Source organism: Loxodonta africana, chromosome 11, assembly GCF_030014295.1.
Source record: "Loxodonta africana isolate mLoxAfr1 chromosome 11, mLoxAfr1.hap2, whole genome shotgun sequence".
NCBI lineage: Eukaryota > Metazoa > Chordata > Mammalia > Proboscidea > Elephantidae > Loxodonta > Loxodonta africana.
In genome coordinates this window covers 5393011-5419708 of record NC_087352.1, presented here as the reverse complement: position 1 = coordinate 5419708, position 26698 = coordinate 5393011, and the positions used below count along the sequence as shown (strand labels likewise).

Genomic DNA, 26698 nt, shown 5'->3' with positions numbered 1-26698 from the left:
GCACATAATTCAATTATTATTTGTTAAATGCATGAAGGAATGCCATCAACAAGAAAAAAAGACTGCCTAGAAGAGAAATGGGCATCAGATGTGAACAGGCAACACACAGAAGAAGAAACAAGCATATGAAAAGATGTTCAGACTCATTACTCAGCAAGAAAACGCAAATCTATCCATTAGATTGGCAAAAATTTAAAAGACTGGTAATGTCTAGTGTTGGCAAAGATGCTGGGAGTTGGACACACTCAGCCACTGTTGGTGGTGGTGTAAACTGGTAGAGCCTTCTTGGAATGCAGTTTGGCAGGTCCCATCAAAATGTGAAACGGACGTATTCTTTAGTCCAGCACTTTCACTTCCACTTCGAGGAATATATCCTAAAGAAATACTGGAACACATGCACAATGATGTCTGTCCAAGGATGTTCATTGTAGCAGATTTTGTGATGGGAAAAAGCAGGAGATGACTTCAATGCCCATCAAGATTTAAGTAGTTAAACGAATCCACACCAGTATGGAATAATGGCCAAGACTTACCGTTAAGAGAAAAAGGTGATTTAGAATCTACAGATGAGTATATTATTTGTACTAGATTCCACATTCATAAAAATTCCCTGGCGTGAACAAGAAATTAATAACAGGTGGTACCTATTGGGGTGTGTGAACTTAGTGAATGAGAAACATTGAGATGACTTTTCATTTAGGATTCTTTAATATGGTTTCTGATGTCTGAGCCATGAAAATATATTCATTCAAAAAGTAAAAAAAAAAAAAAAAGAGAGAAACATATAAAACATTTTTAAAAATCCATATAAGTACAATTGCAGATACATAGAGAGGGGTCAAGAAGGAGATGTACCATGTAACAGTTGAAGTTCCCTTTGGGGTGTGGGATTGGGAGGCTGGTTGAAGGCAGACATTCATTTTACTTTAGTTAGATTTTTTACCAAAATAATATATTTATGTGTTTTTTTGTGTGTGATTCTAAACAGATGGGGGAAAGTCAGTAGAGAAGAAAACAAAATAACAATAATGAAATGAAGTGGTAACACATTGTGGCAAGTGACTGCACGCCAAAACTCAAGAACTAAGTCAAGACTTTTGTTCCAAGCTTCTGCAGTGCCCACCTGTTCTTTTACCTGCCCAGCAACCACAAGGCCCGCCCAACCTCCCTGCAGTCCAGACCTGCTATTGTACCTGCCCAGCAACCACACGGCCCTCTCTCAAATCCTGAGATTCCTGAGGGCCCAGTAAAACCCAGAGGTCCAAAAGTTGCCACGTGACCCAAGTCCAGCCAATCAGAACACTGAAATCACCCGCGCCACAGGGATTGGGTCAGGTATGATCATGTGATCTAAACTGAGCCAATGAAAACCCCTCTTGCTTCCTGAGGGTCTGATAAAACCCAGAGTTCCAAGGGTGGTCATGTGACTCAGGCCTGGCCAATGAGAACACTGAATCACCCTGGGCACAGGGATTGGGTCAGGGATGGGCAGATGACCTGATCCATGAAAATCCTTCCCATTTTTTCTGGAAAAATGTACATACACAGAAGAGTAGGAGTCCTAAACTGGTAGGATGTAGGTCTGGGGCACTGGGGGCCAGCTTGCCACCGCAAGGGAAGAGGTTCTCAGACAAAAAAGCCAACACAAAGAAAGGCCAGGCCCAGAGATGGTGACACAGATGCCTGAGGACGTACTTTGATCCAGCCACACAGGAGCTGCACACTCCCTGGATTTTTCAGCTTTGTGAGCCAATAAATTCCCCTTGTAGCCTAAGTCAGTTTGGGTTGGGGTTCTATGAACTGCACCTCAAAGAGTCTCAACAGATACAGTTTACAATCTCTAACCAGTTGTAGCCAGTCGCTGTGGAGTTGATGCTGACTCATGGTGACCCCACGTGTGTCAGAGTAGAGCTGTGCTCCACAGGGTTTTCAGTGGCTGACTTTTTGGCAGTGGATCACCAGGCCCTTCTTCCGAGATGCCTCTGGGTAGACTCCAGCCTCCACCCTTCCAGTTAGCAGCTGAGAATGATAACCATTTGCACCACCCAGGAACTCCTTACAATCTCTAGGGGTCATAAAAATGGGTCAAAATCTAAACTTATAACAAGTTAAAGCCAGGTAAGATGGAGATAAATAAGGCACAGTTACAAGTTGCAGAAATAAAAAAATGTCATCCCAGAACCCAGAAACTCCTTCGCAAAGACTCTTCTGTCTCCAAAATCAGTGTAGTAACGTGTAGAAAGATCAGAATGGCATAGAATTCAGGAAGCTCTTAAGCACGATCTGAAATGTCAAGATTACATGTTCCAGCTCCCCACTGAAAGATGTGATCCCCCCACGGCATCTCCAGTTAGTGAGCATCTCACCTGAGATGGAATAATTCCAGGGGCCAACAGTCTTCTATAAAAATGCCACAGAATTTCAATACCCAATTTAATGTGTATCTTTCCTGCCAAACATGGGCAAAGGATATAGAAAAGAAGTACAAATGGCTATGAAAAAGATGTTCAGCAAAACTTCAAATTCTCATGGAATCCAGACTTTCTGGAGCCATGGAGGCTGGATGAACCCTCGATATAATAATAACAACAAAAAAAGACGCCCAGCAATCCCAGTCCTAGGTAGATACCCGAAAGAAGTGAAAGCAGAACGCAAACAGAATCTGTACCCCAATGTTCACTCCTGTTCATTGCAGTACTTTTCACAATAGCCAAAAGGTGGAAATAACCGAAATGTCTTTCAACAGATGAATGGATAAACAAAATGCAGTACGTGCACACGATGCAAGACTACTCAGCCGTAAAGAGAAATGAAGTCCTGAAGCGTGCCGTAACATGTATGAACTTTGAAAACATCATGCTGGGTGAAATAAGTCAGTGGCAAAAGGACAAAATACTGTGTGATGTCACTTATAAGAAATAATAAGCACAGGTACAGAAACCAAGGATTATCAGTGGTTACCAAGGGTGGGAGGGAGGGAGTGGGATGGAAAGTTTATGCTTGGGAAGCATTAAGGTTATGTTAATGGTGGTAGAATGATTTTGAAAAGGACAGAAAGGATGGTCGCACAACATGACGAATGTGATCAGTATCACTGAATTGTACGGGTAGAAATGACTGAGATGGCGTATGTTTTATTACGTATGTTTTTGCCACGATAAAAAAAAATTCAGTATCCCTCAGCTCTAAGGAAAATGCAAGTTAAAATAACTACAAGACAGTATCTTTCACCTCTTAGATTAGCAGAGACGCAAAAGCTTGGTAACACCTAGATGGTGAACATACAGGCAGATGGGCACTGTGACTGGGCAGATGTGTCCACTGCCTTTTCAGGAAATACTTGGCAATATTTATCAAATATTTTAATGCATATACTTTTGGCCCAGACATTTTACTTTGAGGACGATTTTCTACAGAAACATTTGCCCATGGGCCCAGATATATCTGGACAGAGACGTCTGTTGCGGCATTAAGTTATACTAGCAGAAGCCTGGAGGCAGCCCACAGGCCTCTCAATAGAAGGCTGGTTAATAAAAGACTGTCAAGTCACACCACGCAACAGTTTCAAAGAACAGAGTACATTCACGTATGCCGACAAGGAAGGATGTCCAGGCTGCTTTGTCCAAAGGCAAGTTTCAGCGGGGTATGTCTGTCACCTGTATGGGTGTGTGCCCATGGAATGCTTCTAGAAGAGCAGAGAAGGAACTGCTAAGAGAGGCTCCGCCTCTGGAGAGCGGGGCCCTGTGTGTGAAGGGGGAGGAAGACTTTGCTTTTCACGTTACCCAGCTCTTCACATTATACAGTTCTGTTTGAAGCCCTTGCCACATGGTAAGAATAATCCCAGTGTAAGACCACATCCTGAGAGTTTGCTGCGTGCCAGGCACTGCTCTAAGCACCTGACAAAGGTTAATGCATTTAGGGCTCACGGCAACACACGAGGTCAGTGAAGAAGACAGGGGTGTCTGTTTCGTGCACGCTGCATCCCAGTGCCTGGTACGAAGCAGGTGCTCCATGAATGCACACTGAACTTGGCCAGTGAATTTGTCACTGTGCTATCTTACTTCTCCTGGCTGGGCACTACTAAACACAAAATTAAAAAAAAAAAATTTAAACTAGCTTTAAATATTAAACCAGAGGAGCCATGAAGTCCTGATACAGGCTCCAACACAGATGGCCCTTGAAGACATGGTGTTAAATGAAAGAAGCCAGACACAAAGGACCCCATACTATATGATTCCATTTATAGGAAATGTCTACGTTGGGCAAATCCACAGAGACAGAAAGTAGGTTAGTGGTTGCCTAGGGCTGGAGGAGGGGAGGAAATGGGGAATGGCTGCTATTGGGTTTGAGGTTCTTTCTGGGGTGATGGAAATGTGCTGGAATCAGATAGTAGTGATGGTCATTCACTCCTGTGAATATATTAAAAACCATTACATTTTAAAATGGTGAATTTTATGTTATGGGAATTAGATCTCAATTTTTAAAAAAGACATCAAAGATTAAAAAAAAAAAAAAAAGGAACCCACTTCCAAAACAACGTCAGGCACTGGCCACATGCCCCACCTCAGGCAGTGGCAGAGCCAGCCCCGGCCCCAGGTTGACCTGATTCCTGCTCTGAGCCGCTTTGTTGTTCAATGCCTTCCCATTTCCTAGCTGGTGAAACCGAGGCTCAGAGAGGAGCAGTCACTGGCCTAGAGTGAAAACTGCCAGAATCAGGATTTGAGCCCAGGACCACATGACCACAAAACCCAAGCTCTCAGTCACTCTGCCCCTCTACAACTGGGGACACTGAGGCTCAGAAAGGTGGGCTCACTTGTCCTGGGCCACACAGCAGTGGTGTGGGATTCAAGCTGCAGACTCTGCAGCTCCTGAATCTGGACTCTTTCCCAGGCCATGCTGAGCTGGAAAAAGAAAGGCTGCACAGAGAAGGAAAAGGGAAGGAGGGGGCTTTTTCCTTGTCCAGGGAAAGATCCTTGCTCGGGTGGGGTGGGTGGTGAGCAGCCCCCAGAGACTCAGTCTCCAGCATTTTTTCTCTGGCTGGTCCCCCTCAGATGGTAGGAGACCAGCTCCCCCTACACACACACACACACACACACACACACACACACACACACACTCCCAGCTAGCGAGACCCTGAGGGCAGAGGAAAGTGGTGGTGGGGGTGTCTTGGGGTGCCACCATCTGGCTCCTCCACCAGGAAGGCAGTTGAATGGGAGACCCTGGGAGGGGACTCTGGGTGACGTGACCTGGGCATGGGTGGTGGGAGCCTGCTGCAGCAGCCGGGTGGGGATCAAGAGGGAGGACACGAGGGGGACGCTAGGGGAATCCCAAAAGCAAGGGAAGATCAAAAGATGGAGAACACAAATTTAAAAAAGACAGCAGAGATGGAGAACACAAATTAAAAGAAGACAGAGAGAGTGAGAGAAAAGGACAGAGAGAAGTGAAGAGAAAGAGATATACGCAGATGGAGACAGAAGAACGAAGACAGAAAGAAAGGTCCAGAGAGGCAGAGATGGGGGAGAGAGACTAACAGACGCTCAGAGAAGCAGAGAGGCAGGAAGGGAAGGGAAGAAGGGCTGAGAGGCAGAGGGATCTCACATACATCCACACACCCAGACACAGAGCCAGCACCCCTCCCAGCCCCCGCCTCCTGCACACACACACCCAGGGTCTGGGCTCTCAGGCGGCCCCCCTTCCCCAGTGGCAGCTCCCAAGACCCAGCTGGGTGCCATCTGGGAGCCTGGCCCACTCCCTGCCTCGGGCTCCCTCTGCTGGGGAGAGGGCCCAGGAGTCTGTGTGTGTCTGTCTGTCTGTCTGCTCCTTCTGCTGGCCCAGGAGTCGTGTGTGTGTGTCTGTGTGTGTGTGTGTCTGTGTGTGTATCTGTGTCTGTGTCTGTGTCTGATGCCCATTGCTCTGTGGCCCCAGGCCAGTCCCTTGTCCCCTCTGGGCCTCAGCCTCTCCTTGAACAATGGAGAGAACAGTCTGTGCCTTCCTTTGGAAAGGGAGTCGGGAGAGTGCGTGGGCCTCCTGGCCAGAACAGGAGCCCCGAAGTCCTCCTTCTGAGACCTAAATGGTCAATATAGAGATACAAGGGTGCCGAGTTCACCAAAGAGCAGCTGGTGGATTTGAACTGCTAACCTTTTTGGTTAGCAGCCGCAGCACTTAACACTACACCACCAGGGCTCCACTGAGTTCACCAGTCACCCAAGAAAACACAGGTGCAAAAACCACAGTGGGACCCCACTTTCCATCCATCAGGCTGGGAAAAATCTAAAAAGTCTGACAATACTAAGTTTTGGCGACGATGGGAGGAAACAGGTACTCTCATTCCCTGCTGGGGAGACAGCATTAATTGGTATAAAAATTCGGGCAAGCAATTTGGTAAGATTACATGAACTGAAGCTAGTTCTGACTTTTAACACTACATTAGTGCTTCATGTAAACACTAGTAAACAGTTGCCGTCAAGTCAATCCCGATTCATGGGGACCCCCTGTGTGGCAAAGGAGAATTACACTTCGCAGGATTTTCAGTGGCTGACTTTTCGGGAGTAGATCACTAGACCTCTGTTCCGAGGCACCTCTGGGTAGTCTTGAACCACCAACCCTTCCATTAGCAGTGAGCAACTTAACTGTTTGTACCAACTAGGGACTCCATTGTTTCATATGCTTGTTGCCATCAAGTCGATTCCAACTCATAGCGACCCTAAAGGACGGAGGAGAACTGGCCCCTAGGGTTTCCAAGGCTGTGATCTTTAAGGAAGAAGGCTGCCACACCTTTCTCCCAAAGAGCAGCTGGTGGGTTCGAACTGCCAACCTTCTGGTTAACAGCCGAGCACTTTAACCACAGTGCCACCAGGGCTCCTTGGTGTTTCATATGTTCTTGTTAGGTATCATCAACTCACTTCCTACTCACGGTGACCCCCCCATGTTCAACAGAACGAAACACTGCCCCATCCTGCGCCAACCTCACAATCATTGCTATGTTTGAGCCCATTACTGCAGCCACTATGTCAGTCTGGAGCTCTGGTGGCACGGTGGTTAAGAACTCGGCTGCTAACCAAAAGGTCGGCAGTTTGAATCCACCAGCCACCCCCTGGAAACACCACAGGGCAGTTCTACTCTGTCCTGTACGGTCACTATGAGTCAGAATTGACTTGACGGCAATGGATTTGACTTTTTGGTTTTTATGTCAATCTGCGCCATTGAGGGTCTTCCTCAGTGACCCTCTACTTGACCAAGCATGGTGTTTCATATACCATTCCCCAAAATAAAATTTTTGAAAAGCAGCAAGGACAAGGGGGCAACAACCCACAGGTGATATGAACAGAAGCAAATGAACTCTGTATTACATGAATTAATGACCAGCGGGAGGTAACTATAAGTAACCCAAATAACTTTTGAAACAATATACTCTCAGTGACAACATACCATTGATTAAAAAAAACAACAACCTGTAAACAAATACTGAACCCTAGTTAGTAGACTTTTTTTCATGGTAATTCTTTTATGTGTCAGCAATTCTAAAATTACTTTATGCATTATGTCCTTTAATCTTCACAACGTCCATACGAGGTCAATATAATTATTGACCCATTTTACTGAGTAGGAAACTGAGGTACAGAGCTAAGAAACTTCTCAAGGTCACCTAGCTGGTTAAGTCACAAAGCCAGGGCTTGACCCCAGGCAGCCTGGCTCCAGCATCTACGTCCTTGGCCACAATGCCTCCGCATTGCTGCTGTCAAGGAGTGTTTTAGCATTAGAAGGCTAGCCTTAGGACCTTGCTCACATCACAGAGGAGATGCCAGAGGCTCAGAGCCAGAGGCGAAGCTCAGCATCAGACAGCTGATAAGCCGCGAGCTATGATTCAAACTCAGGCTTGCTGAGTGCTGAGTCCAGACCTCTATCCACCACAACAGACTGAGGAGAATTCACATTCCCGGTAAAGCAGTAATCCTAGTAAAAACTGCTGCTGTGCATTTGGGTCTTCCATTTGCCTCTCCTGATCCACCCTCTAAGCTTCTCCACTGGCTCTATGCCTGGGGTGGGGGGCTGTGCTGTATGGAAGGAGTTGCTGGGCTCCCCTGCCATCTGGCTTCTAGGTGGGTGGGGCTCAAGACTAGATACCTACTTGGTGCAGCCTGGTGCAAAATGGGGTGCCTGGGTGGTACAAACGGTAAATACATTTGGCTACTAACCGACGGGTTGGAAGTCTGCATCCGCCCAGAGGCACCTTGTCCACCCAGAGGTACCCTGGAAGAAAGGCCTGCTGATGTACTTCCAAAAAATCAGCCATTGAACTCTGATATATGTGGGATCGCCATGAGCTGGAGTCACCTGAAGGCAGCTGGTGCAAAATGAAAATGTGGGGTTTGGGCCCTTGTCAAAATGTTAAGAATTTCATCATAGATCGAACCCACCAGCCACTCTGTGGGAGAAAAGACCTGGTGATCTACTCCCATAAAGATTCCAGCCTAGGAAACCCTGTGGGGCAGTTTACTCTGTCCTGTAGGGTCGCCATGAGTTGGAGCTGACTCAGCACACACAACAACAAGGTCTGACACCAAAGCCCAGATTCTGCTCTTTGCATTATACCACACTGCCTAAGATACAAACGAAAAACAAATACAAAATTGGCAATAAAAATACATTAAAATTTTTTCTGCTCTGACAGGGATTACAATAGAGGGTCCCGGACAGAACAGGAGAAAAATGTAGAATAAAATTCAAGCCCACAAAACAAATATCAGACTGACTGGTCTGACAGAGACTGGAGAAACCCCGAGAGTATGGTCCCCGGACACCCTTTTAATTCAGTACTGAAGTCACTCCTGAGGTTCACCCTTCAGCCAAAGATTAGACAGGCCTGTAAAACACACGTAGCTCCAGGACGTAAATGGGCACGCCAGCCCAGGGGCGAGGATGAGAAGGCAGAAGGGGACAGGAAAGCTGGACGAATGGAAACGGGGGACCCAAGGTTGAGAAGGGGAGAGTGCAGACACCTCACGGTGTTGGCAACCAATGTCACAAAATAGTATGTGTATTACTTGTTTAATGAGAAACGAATTTGCTCTGTAAACTTTCACCTACGGCACAATAAAAATTTTTTTTCTTCACTGAAATGTACACTTAAAAATGGTTAAAATGCCAATTTTTTGGTTGTATATATTTTACAATAAAACGTTTTAAAGAAGAATAAGATTTTCAAGATGGCAACAGCAGAGCAATCAGCCAAGCACAGGGCCCTTCTAGGCGCTGGGTTCTGTGCAATGCATGTTGCAACCCTGAAGGCAGCTCTGCTTGGACTAAGAGGAGCCCAGCAGGAGGCTGGGCAGAGGGAGCGAGGCCAGGCGTATTATTTCCCCAGCTCCTCTGGGCCCGGGAACCTTGGGCTGGCTGCCACTCTGGACAGGGGATACAACTGCCGTCCGGTGATATATGCTATATATATACACACAGCGTATATCAGAGTTCTGATCACTTCTCCGTCCTCTGCCTCCCCAAGTTGGGGAAGGTGAAGGTTCCCTGCTGTAAGTAGCCTCTGGGGCTGCACTATCCCTTGTGGCTTCCTCATACCCTACCCACACTTTTGTCCAGAGACTACTAAAACCAAAAAAACCCAAACCTGTTGCCTTCAAGTCGATTCCAACTCATAGCAACCCTGTAGGATTAAGCAGAGCTGCCCCATAGGGCTTCCAAGGAGCAGCTGGTGGATTTGAACTGCCAAACTTTTGACGAGCAACCGCTCTCTTAACCACTGGGCCACCACAGCTTCTAAGTCCCTCCTTAAATGTCCTTCAGAGAGGGCAGTGGTGGATCAGGGGTAGAATTCTCGTCTTCCACATGGGAGACCAGGGTTCGATTCCTGGCCGATGCGTCTCATGCACAGCCACCGCCTGTCTAGCAGTGGAGGCTTGTGTGTTGCTCTGATGTGGAATGGGTTTCAGCAGAACTTCCAGACTAAGACAGGCTAGGAAGAAAGGCCTGGCAATCAACTTCTGAAAATCAGCCAGTGAAAACCCTATGGATCTGGACTCCAGGCTGCCTGGAGCCCTGAAGGCTGGGTGAACCACTGAAACTATTACCCTGAGAGAATCTTTAACAGAAAACCAAAAATGACTCCTGAAGTCTTCTTAAAAGCAAATAGCTTTGCTTAACTAGTAAAAAATGTCTGCCTTGAGCATTATGCTCTTTGAAGAACTATTTACATGGGATCAAAGTGACAAAAACAACTGGAAAGGTGAGACAGGAACCTTAAGGGGGAGTAAACTTATGTTAACAGGGGAGGAACAAGTCAGAAAAGAAGGGTGGGAATGGCTGCACGACCTGAAGGACGTCATCAGTGTCACTAAACTGTATACGTAGAAACAGCGGAACTGGTGTCTGTTTTGCAGTGTATATTCTCCAAAACAACAACAACAAAATAAATAACAAAATTAAAAAAAAGAAAACTCTATGGATCACAATGGTCCCACCTACAACTAACCATGGAACGGAGCAGGACGGGGCAGCATTTGGTTCCACTGTGCATGAGGTTGCCAGGAGTCGGGGCCAACTCAGTGGCAGCTAACAGCAGCAGCAACCCCTCAGCCGGGATGCCCTCTGCTCCTGGTGGGACCCTGACAATCCCAGCTCCCCATTTCCTGAGAGCTCACCCCATCCCAGGTGCTGTGCTAAGTGGGTCCTTTCCTTGAACAACCTCATCTGGTCCCAAGAGGACAGCACTGTTATATTCTTACTTAAGATGGGAGGACAGAGGCTCAGAGCCGGAACGAACATGGGTGCTGGCTGGGATTTGAACCGAAGTCTGTCTGCCTTCTATGCTCAAGCTCTCCCTATTTAACCCTTGCCTGCTCTTTCTTCTGGCCAATTATCTGGGCCCCGGCTGCTCTTATCTCTACTGCTATTCTGGAAGAGCCCTTAGAGCAAGCTTGGAGCCGAGTCATTCCTATATGTCCACTGTCTGCCCAGTCAATGGGGTCCAGACCTCGAGCAGGGATCGATTTCTCAGAAACCAGTCTCCATTGTGGTCTGAGAGTATCAAGGGTGGAGGATGGATGGAAACCAAAAAGTACTGAGCAGTCTCTGGGCTCAACCACTGTGTGGCTGTGTGGCCCTGGGCCAGCCACTGGTTTTCTCTGGGCTGTTTTCCTCATGGGCACAGTGAAGATAATGACAATACCCGCCTCCCCAAGCAGGGCTACTGGGAAGGAGGAAGGAGTTAACAGTGCCCGGCACATGACATATACCAGCAGTTCTCAAAGTGTGGTCCGGGGACCCATGGGATCACCCGAGATCTTCAGAGGCTCTGCAAGGTCACAACTGTTTTTTTACAAAAATATTTTTAAGATGTTATCTGCCTTTCTCCCTCTGACCCTTTTCTGAGCATACAGTGGAGTTTCCCAGGGATCATATGACCTGTGCTCCCGGAATCCAGCTTTCTTCTCTGAAGCCAGATGTAATGGATTGAATTGTGTCCCCTCAAATCTGTGTCACCTTGGCTAGACCATGAGTCCCAGGATTGTGTGATTGCCCACCATTTTGTCATCTGATGTGATTTTCCTATGTGTTGTAAATCCTACCCCAATGATGTTAACGAGGCAGGATTAGAGACAGTTATGTTAATGAGGTAGGACTCAATCTACAAGATTAAGTTGTGTTTCAAGCCAATCTCTTTTGAGATATAAAACAGGGAAGCGAGCAGAGAGACATGGGGACCTCATACCACCAAGAAACAAGAGCCAGGAGAATAGTGCATCCTTTGGACCCTGAGTCCCTGAGCTGAGAAGCTCCTAGACCAGGGGAAGGTTGATGACAAGGACCTTTCCCAGAGCAGACAGACAGAGAAAGCCTTCCCCTGGAGCTGGCACCCTTGAATTCAGACTTCTAGACTGTGAGAGAATAAACTCCTGTTTGTTAAAGTCATCCACTTGTGGTATTTCTGTAATAGCAGCACTAGATGACTAAGACACTGGATGTTAAAGAGAGTTGCAAAATTGAAGAACAAGGCGTCTTCTTGCTAGTTTTGTTGTTGTTATTTTTGGAACATATAATTATTCTTCATAAAAATTTGTTATCTGTGTCAATATGCAATAAGTTCATTATTTTTTAATGAATCAATAATTTAAAGATTTCTCAGTTTTCATTTTTAATACAGTAAACATTGACGGATATCCTCCACAGAAACGAAAGCTCTTTGGGGAGCTCATTTTCATGAATGTGAAGGAGTAATAACGGAGCCCTGGTGGCACAGTGGCAAAGAGCTACAGCTGCTAACCAAAAGGTCAGCAGTTCAAATCCACAAGCCGCTCCTTGGAAACTCTATGGAGCAGTTCTACTCTGTCCTATAGGGTCTCTATGAGACGGAATTGACAGCAACAGGTTTGTTTATTTGGACTAATACGCAACATCATAATAAACGAAAAGACTGAAGTTGTCAAGGATTTCATTTTACTTGGGTCCACAATCAATGCCCATGAAGCAACAATCAAGAAATCAAACAACGTATTGTATCAGGCAAATCTGCTGCAAAAGTCTCTTTAAAGTGTTAAAAAAGCAAAGATATCACCTTGAGGATTAAGGTACGCCACAAACCATGGTATTTTCAATCACCTCATGCACATACAAAAGCTGGACAATGAATAAGGAAGACTGAAGAAGAGCTGATGCCTTTGAATTACGGTGTTGGTGAAAAATACTGAATATACCACGGACTGCCACGAGAATGAACACATCTGTCTTGGAAGAAGTACAACCAGAATGCTCCCTAGAAGGGAGGATGGCAAGACTTCGTCTCACATACTTTGGACTTGTTATCAGGAGGGACCAGTCCCTAGAGAAGGACATCATGCTTGGTAAAGTAGAGGGTCAGCAAAAAAGAGGAAGACCCACAACAAGATGGATTGACACAGTGGCTGCAACGATGGGCTCAAGCATAAAAACGACTGTGAGGATGGCGCAGGACCGGGCAGTGTGTCATTCTGTTGCACACAGGGTCGCTATGAATTGGAACCGCCGCGATGGCACCTAGCAACAACAACAAAAGGGTCCTGGAGAACAAAATCTTTGAAAGCCACTGGTGCACATAAAGTAATGTCACCACTGGTCATCCTATTCTTAACTATTTCTCTCTTTGCTTATTTGCCTCTGAGTCCCATAAGGACAGTGATTTTTTTTTTTGTTAGTATTGCCCATCACTGTATCCCAGCACTAGAACAGCGCCTCACACACAGTAGGTGCTCAATAAATACTGGATGCACAGATGAGTGAATATATACTAATTAGCATTGTGATGACTTATTATTAGTGACACTTTGTTCCCAGCCACTGTGCAAGCACTTGATAAGCAAAATCATACAGGAGGTGCATCAAAAAGGAATAACGAAGAGTTGAGGGACCTGGGTTTGAATTCAGGCTCTGCCACTTAATACCCTGGGCAAAGTAAGTTCCCTCCTGGAGCCTCTGGTGGTGCAGTGTTTAAGAGCTCAGGCTGCTGATCAAAAGGTTGACAGTTCAAATCCACTAGCTGCTCCTTGGAAACCCGATGGGGCAGTTCTACTCTGTCCTATAGGGTTATGAGTCGGAACCGACTTGATGGCAATAGGCTTGGCTTTGGTTTTTGAAAAGGGGGCTCACCACAGTCAGGCATTATTCCTGACATGTAAAGGGAGGAGCTGTCACATCCTGGGAGATAAGGAGCAACTCCTATGCTCATACCTCCAGTCACCCCACATTAACAGCATGTAACAGGCAGGGAGCAGATGCCGAGCTAGGAGCAGAGATAGAGAAGACCCTGTTCTCTAAGAGTCCCCTGTTTCACAAGGGAGACCCTGGTTTGCTGTGTGTCCTTGGGCCAGGTGCTGCACCTACTTTGCCTCAGTTTCCCCATTAGTAAAATGGAGAATCATAACAGTACCAATCTCCCAGGGTTGCTTGGAGGAGTCAGTGAGCACTCAGCATGAGACTGGCAGAGGAAATGCTCAATGAATGTCATTATTATTATTCTATGCAAAGCCATTCCCCTATCTCTGGACCTTGGTTTTTCCATCTGGGAACTAGGGGTCAGAGACAAGTGTGCTGGTTCTAATTTCTTCCTCTTCCCTTTGTACCCCTTGCTCTAGGGCTTTTGGCTGCTTTTAACAGTTACTAATAGCTGGATTGCCTCAGTCTTCCCTTTCTGCTCTTTCAACCCTTCTAACACATTTGAAGTAAATTCCTGTATTAAATCCTCCCTGTCTGAAATACCTTGAGTGGGGTCCGACCTTGATTGACTGTGGCCCTACTATGCCACGGAGAGCCCCCAGCCGGGCCAGCCAGGCCATACCTGCAACTTCTTGAGCTGGCTGTTGACGGTGGCCAGGTCCCCACCTGGGTCCACATCTTGCAGCTGGCTTTCCATGTGAAGGAGCTTCTTGTCCAGCTCAGCGAAGCTCTGCACCAGCTGATCAGCCTTGCTGGCCTCAAAGAGTTGCCGAGCCTTGGCCTGGGTGGTGCTTTCCAGCTCCGCCCAGCACTGCCGGATCTCACCCAGCTTCTTCCGCACTGAGGCTGCCAGCTCGGGCTTCTCTTGGATCAGTTGCTGGCCCTCCTATCCCACGTGAGTGGGTGGCAGGAGATGAGGGGGAGGAGTGAGTGGTGGGGAGGGACAGAGGAAGATGAAGGGCAACATTACACAGGGAGAGACATCAGGAGAGAGACAGAGGCAAGGAGTCGGAGACACAGAGACAGAGATAGGAAGGGTGGATGTAGAGATAGTCCAAGAGATGGAAGGAATGAAGACATGGGAAGAGAGACAAAGAAGAAGAAACAGACAGGTATGGAGGGTGAGACAGCCAGAAACAGAGAGACAAAAGCATGGGGAGACGGAGATATTGGGAGAGAAACACAGAGATATAGAAACATAGGAAAGAGACAGGGAGAGACAGTCACAGAGCGATGGACACACAGACACACAGAGATATTCAGAAATATGGGGAGAAGTCCATAAGAGAGACAACGGGGCAGTAATAGAGAAAGACAAGGAGAGACAGAGAGGATGAACATTCATTAAACTCAGGTTCAAGAAGGGTAGCTTTGCCATGTGCCACCATTTAAGGGCTTGAGGCTGGCCTGGATGGCTCCACTTGATTCAGGAGGGAGGTATGCAGAGATGCAAGTCTAGGGGTTCAGTCAAAGTACAGGCAGTTACGAGGGTTCACAGAAAAATCTGCCAAGACACAAGTCTAGCTTGCTAGCCCAGAGCCATATATATCACATTATATATTAATAACAACAATACCACAGTAATTACAGATCATGGGTACCTGGCTTTGTGTGAAGCACTTTATATGCACAATAGCCCAAGGAAGTAGCTATGTTTATTATTTCCTTCATTATATAGAAAGACAAACTGAGGCTCGAAGAGATTAAGGTATAGTCACCATTGGATAATATAGGGCGGTGGGAATCCAAAGTTCCCTTTAACCCTGGCCTTCCAAGAGCCACCCCTGCTTGTCTCCATGACCTTCCATCTTAGATGTTCCAAGTGATGTGGAAAGAAGTCTGGTGGGAAAGGATATAAGTAGGGGTGAAAATATTTAACAAACAGGTGGGTATCTGGGCACCATTCAGAAGAGATGCTGGCCATTTTACAGATGGGCAAACTGAGGCTCAAAGAGGTTACATGAATATCTCAAGGCCATACAACTAAGAGCAGACACAGAGATGATGTGACCCAATTCAGGGGTGTGAGACCAGCCGAATGCCATTGCGGGGGTAGGCACTGAGGTATGGGTTCCCTGGGGGCCTTCGGCACCTGGCACAGGCAGAAGGGCCTTCTGTATCCTCACCCTCTCAATCTTCTCCAGCCACTCTTTATTCTGAGCCAGCTCAGCCATGAACGCCTGGTGCCGGAGCCATCTCTTATGCAGCTTATGGCTGTCTTCCCTCGTGCCATCCCGTGCCATCAGCATCTTCTCATGGATCCAGCCATCCAGCTGTGCAGGATGGGGAGAGGCTCAGTCAGTCCCCCCAACCTGGCACTGCTCCCTGTCCCCCCATCTCCTCCACAAGGTCCCAGTTTCAGGGACTGGGCTACTAGTGTTGTGGGGGAGGAAGAAGGGATCAAAAAGCCTTCACAAGTGAGGCCTTTATTGGGATGAGGGGCCAGCACAAGCTCTTTCCTGGGAGGTGGAGGATGGAGCCAGGGGTCCCCAGAATGCCCAGTTCCTTGGCTCCCCTGTCCTGAGGGCAGCCCTCCTCTGCTCCCCACAAGCCCCCAAGGCAGAGCTTCTGGGCCAGTCAGCCTTTTCCCAGCTAGAGACAAATCAACCCCCCAAAACAAGCCCTCCAACCTAATTCAGTAATTCCTAATTCAGCCCCAGGCCCTACACCAATAGCAACACTTAGACTCTCCAATTCCAATCTCGTCTTAACCATCCTCAGTAATGACAAATTCAAGATTCCCCAACCCCATTTGCCTCAAAGGAAGCCACCATATCTAGCTCTGGCCTCCCAAAATAGACAGATCAACCCCCTAAACAATCTCCCAACTAGTGCCAAATCTAGCTCCCTCCAAACCAGCCCCCCAATCTGAAGTAGACTCATTCCTCACAACCGAAATCCGTCCCCTCAGTGTGATCCCACATGGTTCCCCAAACCTAGCCCTGGATCTCCAAAACCAGTTTCCCAAGCCATAACCAGTCCTAGCCCCCAACCAAAGCCAATCCCCAAAATATGGGCAACAAGGCTGCCTTCTGGCTCACTAGATTAGTCTATCCCAAATGTAGCTCCAGACTCCCCAACGTGGACCTCCTAAGTTGTCCCCCCCAAAACTAAAGCCACTTCTACCCACCAACAAAACCAGTCTCCCAAATGTAAGCACCAAGAGTGGGCCCCTCTCATTACCCTGGACAAGGTAATGCTTTCTGAGCCCCCACAAAAATGAGACTTGTCTCCCCCCAAACCAACCAGAACCTCCTCATTTACGACCAAACTGACATCTGGGATAGTTTACTCCTCCCCTTACTCCCCTCCCCCCTCTGGTCACAAGATCCTCCTCCTCCTGCCTCTTGCAAAAAAAAAAAAAAAATCAACTCCAGCTCGGCGGTCCCGGAGGCAAATGCAGTCATAAAAAAAAAAAAAATAGCCAAGGACAAATCCCTAGCCGGCCAAACTCCGCCCCGCGTCCCCTAAGCGTGAGCTCCCCAGAGGTCCGGGGCAGTTTCAGACCCCACCTCTCTCTCTCTCAAACACACACACACACACACACGCGCACGCCCGCGCGCACACGATCCAAGGCAAATGCTGAACCCCCCAACTCAAGTCATAGAGTATCCCACACGCACGGAAGACTCCGCCAATGGCAACCACAGCCCCCCAGTGAAGGCAAAATCTCCTAAAGAAGATGGTACCATATCCTCAAGGTAAAATCCCCCCCAAAGGTGACTGCCCTCCGTCACTGAGGGCAAAGCTGGAGTGCCCAACAACCGAAAAAGATCCCCCAAAAGTCAGAGCCCCCCAAACCCAGAGCAAATCCAGGGCCTTCATCACCCAAGGCAGAGCCCCCCAAAAAAGTGATTCATTCCCGTTATCCAAAGGTAATACAGATTCCTCAAGAACCAAAGAAGAACCCCAAAAGGTTGAGAGTTCCCCCAACCCCACGGAAAATTCCAGTCCCTCATCACCCAAAGAAGAGCCCCCTGGAGAGGTTGAGACCACCTGGAGCCCAAAGCAAATCCAGACTCCCCAGGAGTAGCCTTAGAAGTTCCCTGCCCTCCACTTCCCTCCCCTGGGGCCCGGCACCAGCACCGCGGACAGCTCCCGGAGTCCCTGCCCCTCCCCAGGGCGGGGGTCGCGGCGCCTGCCTGGCCCGCCCCCGCGCCGCCCGAGCCCCTCCCTCCCGCGGCCCCAGCGGGTGAGCACGCGCCCGAGCCCCCTCCCCCTCCCGCCTCGGCGGGGGCGCGCGTCAGCCCCCTCCCCTGTGCGCCCCCGAGACCTGAAGCGGCAGCGGCGGCGTTGGCGGGGCGTCCCTGCAGCCGGCGGGCGGGCGCTCGCCCCTCCACTGCGACGGCGGCGGTGGCGGCGGCGGCGGCGGCAGAGGCTCCCGCGGACGCGCGCCCCCTCCCCCGCGCCGCGGCAGCGCGCCCGCCTGCGCGCGCCCCCCGCCTGCCTCCATGCCCGCCTCTTTGCGGGGCCCCAGTTGGAGGTGGGGAGGAATCGCCACCCTCCCTGAAGCAGAGAGGGGGCGCTTCTACGCCATCTTAGATGATTGCCCCTTAGTTCGGAACTCCAGAACAATCCCACGGGGGAGGGGGTCCCTGGGTTCTAGGCTTCCTCAGCTATTTGAGGATGAGAAGTGTGTATGTGTGTGGGGGGGGGTGGGCTTCAGTCCATCTCTAATGGCTGAGATCCACGGCCACCTCCGCTACGCAGACGATGCAGAGATGAAGTATATGGGAGGGGCGCCCTAGATCATCTAAGACCTCAGTCCAGAACAATCTCCCATGGTCTACCTCATTTATGTGGGATTGGGGCATGGGGGAACCTCCGTCCATTTCCTGTAGGAGGAAAATAATCTCCCGTGGCAGTTCACCATGGAAAGGGCCAAACCATCTTTAACGGGGGGGGGGGGGGGACAGGAGCCTGGTTCTTGAACCATCTTTCGTTGGGGGAGGCAGGTACTAGATCATCACGGGAGGGAGGAGGAGGTGACTGGAGGAGCTTGAGGCCAGGACCAACTCTGGGGATTAGAAAAATGTTTACTGGATATGTCTAATGGGGCGATCTCTTATGTGGCCGAAGTGCAAAACAGTTTCTGATGGAATGCAGAGGAAGAAGGGGGAAGAAGCCTGTCTCCTGAGCTGTCTGTAATGGTGAAGAACGGCTGAACCATCTCGGATTTGTATGACCATCTAGATTCCTAGACATCTTTAAAGGGGCAAAGGCTCAGTTCAGGACTATCTCTGACAGAAGGAGCTCTCTGGGCAGCTGGTCCGTCCCCGCCTTGCTCCGTCCCTCCCTCCCCAGGCAGGGACCATCTCACAAATATCCACAGAGAAAGGTGAGATCAGCGCGTCCCCGCGGGACCCGTAGGCGCGGACGCGCGCCGTTGCCAGGGGCTCCAGAGGCCCCGCCCTCCTTCCCCGGCGCTCGCGTGGGCGGGGAGGGACCTGTAGAGCATGCGCACTGAGACAAGGCTTCGCGCGCCTCCTGGCGGTGCAAAGTAAACATCGCTCCGCGACCCACTTAGACGGGGCGTCCCCGCCCCCACCGCGCGTCTGACTGGGCGTTCTTCCCTCCCTAGGATAGGGAGTGTCACTGCCCGCAGCACAGCCGAGGTCCTACCTCGTGGCAGACCCGGAGGAAGTGCTGCAGCTCAAGTTGGTCGTGTAGCTTCTGCATCCATTGCTGAGCCCGTAGTTGGTTTTCTTGGCTCCTGGGGGTAGGGAAAGAGGGGCTAGGCAGAGGCCCGCGGCAGGGGGCGCTGGCAGTAGGGCACTGGGGTCATCGGGCTGGGCAGGGGTAGGCGAGCCTGGGACATGTGTAAGAGAGAGGAGGGGTAGAGATCAAGGTGGGGGTGGGGGAGAGAGGCAGTCTGGGAGGGGCAGAGCCAGGGACAGGGCTGGAGTGGGGACCGGGAGAGAATCAGAGACAGAGGCATGGGTCAGGGAGAGACCTGGAGAGAGAAACACACATCTGGAGAGAAAGAGATACAGAGAGTTAGAGAGACACAGGCCTAGAGAGAGAGATAAACAGATCTACAGACAGAGACGTGCACAGACAGACACACTCAGGTCCAGAGATAAGGAGATAAACAGAAACATCGAGAGGGACTGAATGACAGAGACCCAAAGAGAGACAAAGAGGCAGAGACCCAGGGAGAAAGAACAGGGAGAGAGGGAGAGAAATGGAGCCGGGATAACAACAGAGGGACTGACTGACAGCAGCAAAGGCGATGGCAGTGGGGGGTAGGGGGGAGGCAGAGGAAGAGAAACTGCAGGGACAGACCCCCGGGGAGGGGGGACAGACAGAGAAGCGGGCAAGACACAGCCTGACAGACAGACGGGGTAGGGGGCGTACCACAGGAAGGAAGAGACCAGGGTGTGGGGAGAGATGAGACTGGAGCCTCAGCAAGGGTGGGGTAGGTGCTTGGGTGTGCAGGCAGGAGTCCTGCAGGCAGGAGTCGGGCCCTCAGCTAGAATGAACTGGCCAGGCTGGACCCAGGCCCTACCCCCACAGCAAGCTGGGATCAAAGCCCCAGGCACCCTGTTCACAGTGTAGGCAAAGTACCCAAGAGGCCTAGTGGAGGGGGCTGGGGGCATCCCACTTCAGCCCACATGTGCACCTGTACTGTTCCTACCCCCGGGAGACAGAGAAGAGAGAGATAAAGAGACTATCCTCCAAGGTCCCCCAGCTCCCTAAGAGTCCTTCTAAGACTGTCCAGGTCTAGCATCCCCCTGCCCCTACCTTTCCAAACTTCTCCTTCCCCCACTCACTCTGACTCCCACACTGGCCTTCTCTTGAACTCACCACTCCTACCTCAGGGCCTTGGCACCTGCTGTTCTTTCTGCCTCAAATGCTCTTCCCCCTGGAGAGCTACTCACAGGCCACCTCCTCTAACCTTCAGATCTCTATTTACATGTCATCTTCTCAGGGAAGCCCCCCCCCACCACTCCCACCACTTCTTGGCTTTCTTTGCTTCCTTAATTTCCTCCTAAGGGCTTATCACTATCTAAAAAACCCCCATTGTCATCGAGTGGATTTCAACTCCTAGCACCTCTATGGGACAGAGTAGAACTGCCCCACAGGGTTTCCAAGGAGCAGCTGGTGGATTCAAACTGCCAACCTTTTGGTTAGTAGCCGTAGCACTTAATCACTGCACCGCCAGGGCTCCTATCACTATCTAACACACTACATATTTTACTTATTTATCTTGCCTGTCTCTCCCATTAGGATGTCATTCCATGAAGGTAGTAATTTTTGTTTTGTTCACAGCTGTATCCCCAGTGGCTAGAAAAAGGGCCTGGCCCATAGTAGATGCGCAATACATATTTGTTACCTGAACGAGCGAGTGAGCAAGTCAAGGAATGCAAGAGAGACATAGAGGCCAAGAGGAAGAGAAATGAAGAAACAAAAGTATCTGAGAAAGAGGCAGAAAAAAAGTTGGAAATAGTTACGAGACAGACAGGGTAGAGAGATGCACAAGGACGGAGAGAAAAATAGAGAGGAAGCAGCAAACAGAGAGAGAGGGACAGATAGATGGAGACAGACAGACAGTGCGCAAGAGACAGTTACAGAGGAAAACAGAGGGAGAACAAGAGAGAAAGAACAGGAAGGGCCAGAGACAAGCAGGCGAAGTGCTGACGCCAGCAGCCCCACCACAGCTGCAGCCCTGGAGCCAGGGAATGCGTCTGAAATCGATATCGGCCCCCTGAGGCCCTGGCCAGCCAAACTGTCAAGCATCAGTCCTAAGGAAGAGGACCACCAGGGTGAGAAAACGGCAGGGTTCAAATCATGGCACTGCCACTTCCTGGCCGTGACCTTGCCTCCGTGCAAAATGCAGGTAAGACCGGCACCTGGCACACAGAGCTGAGCCAGGTTCCAGACCAGGTGAGGCACGGAGAGACTAAGTGACTTGCCCTGAATCTCTCAGGTGGAAGGGTGGAGCTGGGACTGGGACCTGGGTCTGTCTGACCCCAGAGCCCCAGCCCCTAACTCCTGCATGTTCCTGCCCCCCTCTGGATGTGGAATGGGAGCCCTGGTGGTGCACTGATTAAGCACTCAGCTGCGGGCTGAAAGGTTGGGAGTTTGAACCCACCAGCAGCTCTGAGGGAGAAAGATGTGGCAATCTGCTTCAGTAAAGATTCAGCCTTGGAAACCCTATGGGGCAGTTCTACTCTGTCCTATAGGGTCGCTATGAGTTGGAATTCGACTTGACAGCAGTGGTTTTTTGGTCTGGGTGTGGAAATCCCTTCCCCCAGTGATGAATGTTGTTATTACTCCCACAGGGTGAAAAACATTACTCTAGACAAGTAAATGAAGTCCCTGGTGGAGCAGGTGGTTAAGTGAAAGGTTGGTGGTTCAAACCCACCCACAGGCATCTCAGAAGAATGGCCTGACGATCTGCTTCCAAAAAGTCACAGCCTTGAATTCCCTACGGAGCAGTTCTATGCTGCACATATGAGGTTCCCATGAGTCGGAATGGACTTGACAGCAATTAACAACAACAGACAAATAATGGGGACTAGGTAGGGAACAGGGATCAGGTCTGTCCCAATCCCAGTGTGTCCCCACATCCCCAGTGTAGGTCCAGGCTCCCACAGCCCCCTGCATTCCCTCATCCCAGCCCTGACCCCTGTGCCTGCACCTCCCCCGTCCCAGCCCTGACCATCTGGGCCATTCTTGTCCGATAAAGCATGAGTTCTGTGAGGGCAGCCATCATATTCTGTCCTGGTCACTGCTGTGTCCCCAGCATCATCCCACACAGGGCACAGCACAGGATCCATACATGTTAAACTGACTGAAGAATAAATGAATAAACAACAGAATAAAAGGAGCACTTAATTAATGACTGAGAAAAGGAATGAAGTCGTGAATCATGAAAAGAACAGTCCTTGGGGTTCCTCCTCCTTACTCTTCTGGCATACAGCAGGTGCTTAAAAAATGTGGGCAAAGGAAAGAAAGGTCCAGGCTGGAGCTGGAAGCACTAGGTGATGAGTTTGCATGTTCTGGACCTGAATCCCCAGAGAAGACGAATTTAGGAGAAAATGGATCCTAAGCCCCAGCCAGGAGGGGGGCTGGGGTGTTGGGGCTGGGTGTGGTGGGGGAGTGACCAGGTCTGCTTTGTTTCAGGAGACTGGAAGACAGACAGAGGCTGCGGGGCCCTCTTCCAGCCTGGATCATCCCAGAGAGGAGGGAGCTGGATTACCAGGAGGGGCAGAAACACTGATGGTGACAGAGACCCTAGCAAACAGGCTCTGCGAGGGCCGGGATTCTTGGAGGGAGGAATCTGTTTTGTTCAGGGCCTGGAATAGTGCCTGGCACAAGACAGCGCTCAAAGAATACCTGTGCTTGATTCCTGCGTGCACAGACAAGACACAGGGCAGTGGAGAGACAGATGGTGACAGAAGCAGAGACCAATAAGGTTCAAGGGGCACATGAAAGACACACAGAGAGACACAGACACCACACCACACATTCTGGGTGTTTGTGCTTTTTGCAGGAGAACTGAGGGGCTGGAGCAGACTTGTGCCTAGCCTTTAGGAGAGGGGCGCGGGGAGGGGCCGGAGCAGCGGGGCTGACGCTGGACATCCAGGGACAGCTGTTTACTTCCAGGTGAGGAAAGATTTTTTGGAGCCCTGGTTGCGCAGTGGTTAAGCTACAGCTGCTAACCAAAAGGTTGGCAGTTGGAATCCACCAGGAGCTCCTTGGAAACTCTATGGGGCAGCTCTACTCCGTCTTAAAGGGTCACTATGAGTCGGAACCGATTTAAGAACACGTTTTAACTTCGTAATAACCGGTCCTGCTATCCCGCACTGAAGGCCGGCGTAGGAGAGAAACTTTTCATTGTATATCCTTCCGTACCTTTTGAATTTCCAATTGTGGTAGTCTTCACAAAAAATAAATTACACCTAAAACAATATGGAATTGGGTAGAAACCAGAGCGGCAGAGAAGGACACACAGTGAGGGGAGGAGCCGCACCTAGCCTCTCTCGCCCACTCCCTGCGCCGAAACCCCAGCCCTGGCGCCCAGACGCCCGCCCCCTGCGCCCGGGGGTCGGGGGGACCTACTTCTCCAGCAGCCGCACCACGGCCTCCTGGGCCTGCTCTCCGTAGGCGTTGCCCTGCCTCAGCAGGCCCTCGGCAGCCTGCACGGCCACCTGCATCTTTTGCTGGTTCAGCTCCATCGTGGTGAGAAAATCCCGGTGCCTTTTCAACGCCTCTTCCACGGACTCCACTGTGCCCGGGAGCTCGGGACCCGACAGTGCCATCTCCTGGAAGGGGGTGGTAGTGCACAGGTCAGTCCCTCTTCATTTCGGGAGCTTGGGAGAGGCTGCCAGCCCCCTTGCCACTGTGCTCAAGCTTGAACACGCTAGGCACGGTCCCACCTCAGGACCTTTGCCCATGCTGGCCCCTCCGCCTGGCAGTCCATCCCCATGGCTGGCTCCTCCACTTCCTTCAGGTCTTTGCTCAAGCATCATGTCCTCAGACAGGCCTTTTCTGACCATCCTGCCAAAAATATTAACCCCCACCCTTGCCATATCCCTTCACCCTGCTCATTATTCCTCATAGCATAGTTATGACATAATATTATATATACATTTAGTTTACTGTCTCTTTCCTCCTCCCCTACATACACAGACATCAGAACGTCAGCCACAAGAGGTGGTATTTCTCAAGCCACGAACACATTTACCCGGGGTCACCCTCCCTCATCATAGCCTCTGTTATCCACCCCAAGATCTTCTTTAAATCCTATTAACCATCATGAATGAACTCATTTCTTTCTGGACAATCCACAAACCCAGTACTCTAATAAACTGCATTGCTCACTCGGGATAGTCCACCAACTGTTAGTCACCCAGATAAGACACCAGCCCACCCATCATAACCCTCAAACTTTGTTGCACACACGCCCACACACGCTCACTCCGGATGATCCACAAACTCAGTTACCCATACCAGTCCACCTCTCAAGTCTCACCCACCTCAGATAAGCCACAAACCCAGTGGCCCCGCAACGACCACCACCACTAACTCTCCCTTCCCCCACCGACGCACTTCTCTGTCCCAACAATTCCTCCCCACCCCCCACCCCACTTCCTGCACCTCCAGCCTTCCAAGCAACCCCGAGCAGATACCTGGTTGCGAAGCACCGCGAGCGCCTGGCGCAGATCCCGCAGGAAGAGCTGGTAGACGTGCGCCTGGACCAGCGCCTCCCTGCGCGCCTCCCACAGGCCCAGCAGCTTGTGCCAGCCGAGCTCCAGGTGCGGCAGCCACTCGTCGAGCGCCAGGCCCGGGCCGAGCTCGGCGCCGTCCCCCGCCAGCATCGCCTCACTGGCTGCCACGATGCGCGCATAGTCCTCCTCTCGCTGGTCCACCTCCTCCTTGAGAGCGGCGTGGCGCGTCAACAGCGCATCCGCCTCTTCCAGGCTGCCAGGCAAGGGCCCCTCGTCGCCTCCCGCCGCCTCCTGGGCTCGCACCAGCCAGTCCAGGAAAGCGTCCAGGTCGTGCAGGAAACGCTGCAGGCGCCCGGCCGCCGCCACCGCCTCGCCGCAGGCCTGAGCCGCGCTTTCCAGCGCGCCCCACTCGGCGCCCAGCTCTTCTGCGCCCTGGCTTAGCCGCGCCTCCTGCGCGGGAAAGCGCGCGGCCAGTAGGGCCGCTTCCTCCAGGAGAGCCGCCTGTCTTGGCTCCAGCGCTTGCAGAGCCGCCTCCAGGCCGCTGAGGCGCCACTGTAGGGCGCCGCCGGCTCGGGGCGCGCTCTCTACCGCCCGCCGCTTCTCGCGCACCTGGGTGCGCACCTCAGCCACCTCCAGTACGTGGTTCTCCACCAGCAGCACCGCGCTAACCTCCTCTTTGCGCTGTTCCACCAATTCCACGATGCGGTTCCACCTACCCAAGGGAAGGAGGGAAACTTGAAGAAGAGGGCAGGGGTGCTTCTTGGGCATGAAGGGCAGGGAGACCCAGGGTCCAATCCAAGCCCTGGCCACCTAGCCACCGTGCAAACTTGGAAAGTCACTATCTCACTGAGCCCCAGCTTCTGCCTCTGTAAAATGGAACCCGCCCGGCCCATTTGCCATTCTCGAAATGTAATCCCTGCAAGTCCCAAACTATTTTCACAACAATAACCAAAAAAAAGAAACCCTTTGAAGTCGAGTCACTCCGACTCATAGTGACCCTAAAGGACAGGGTGGAACTGCCCCATCGGGTTTCCAAGGAGCAGCTGGTGGACTTGAACTGTCGACCTTTTGCCTAGCAGGCGAGCTCTTAACCACTGTGCCATCAGGGCACCTTCACAATACTAAGCCATTCTTTGCCTTTTCACTCGTTCTCTCCCAAGTATACCATGGAGTTTTCCAGAGATATCACAAGAGACTGATAGAGAAGCATATACGAGAATCCAGCTGCCTTCTCTGAAGCCAGACATTAACAAGGTTTGCAAAAATGCACAACAATGCCACTCTTCCCACTACAGTTTTTGTTTTCAAAAATAGTTATTTTTCATAAAAAGTTATGTTGCAATAGATTTGAGTGTTTTTAAATGATTTAATAAATATTTTACAAATTTCCATGTTATTTCTGATAGACTTGCAGCCACTGCTTGCAGTCAAATGTGTGCTCTGCCATTTTTTCACGGTTTGACCTTTGGCAAGTGACCCTCTCTGTGACTTGATTTCCCCACCAGTAAAATGGGCACAATCTTAGCACCTACCGCATTTATGAGGTGCTTCAAATAGTGCCTGTTGGCTACTACTATTGAGTGAGGACAGTTTTGGGACCTATTGAGCCTTTTGGAGCCCTGGAGGCAAAGTGATTAAGAGCTACGGCTGCTAACCAAAAGGCTGGCAGTTCAAATCCACCGGCTGCTCCTCAGAAACCCTTATAGGGTCGCTATGAGTTGGAACCAACTCCACGGCATGAGTTTGTTTTTTATTTTATTTTTTATCAAGCCTTTTACTGCCTTGGCCCTTTGCCCTGGCTGTGCTCCCTCTCTGGAAGGCTC

General features: G+C 50.4%; 1 protein-coding gene across 1 annotated transcript in view; it reads right to left on the bottom strand.

The window, feature by feature from the left end:
• Positions 1–26698, bottom strand: part of SPTBN4 (spectrin beta, non-erythrocytic 4) — a 112399-nt gene that overhangs the window by 19412 nt on the left and 66289 nt on the right. Inside the window, exons 15-19 of the mRNA XM_064293667.1 lie at positions 24837–25587; positions 23767–23969; positions 19321–19411; positions 15825–15971; positions 14321–14584 (exon numbers count right to left, since the gene is read on the bottom strand). Coding sequence (XP_064149737.1) covers positions 14321–14584; positions 15825–15971; positions 19321–19411; positions 23767–23969; positions 24837–25587 — 1456 coding nt within the window. The remainder of the gene's footprint in view (positions 1–14320; positions 14585–15824; positions 15972–19320; positions 19412–23766; positions 23970–24836; positions 25588–26698) is intronic.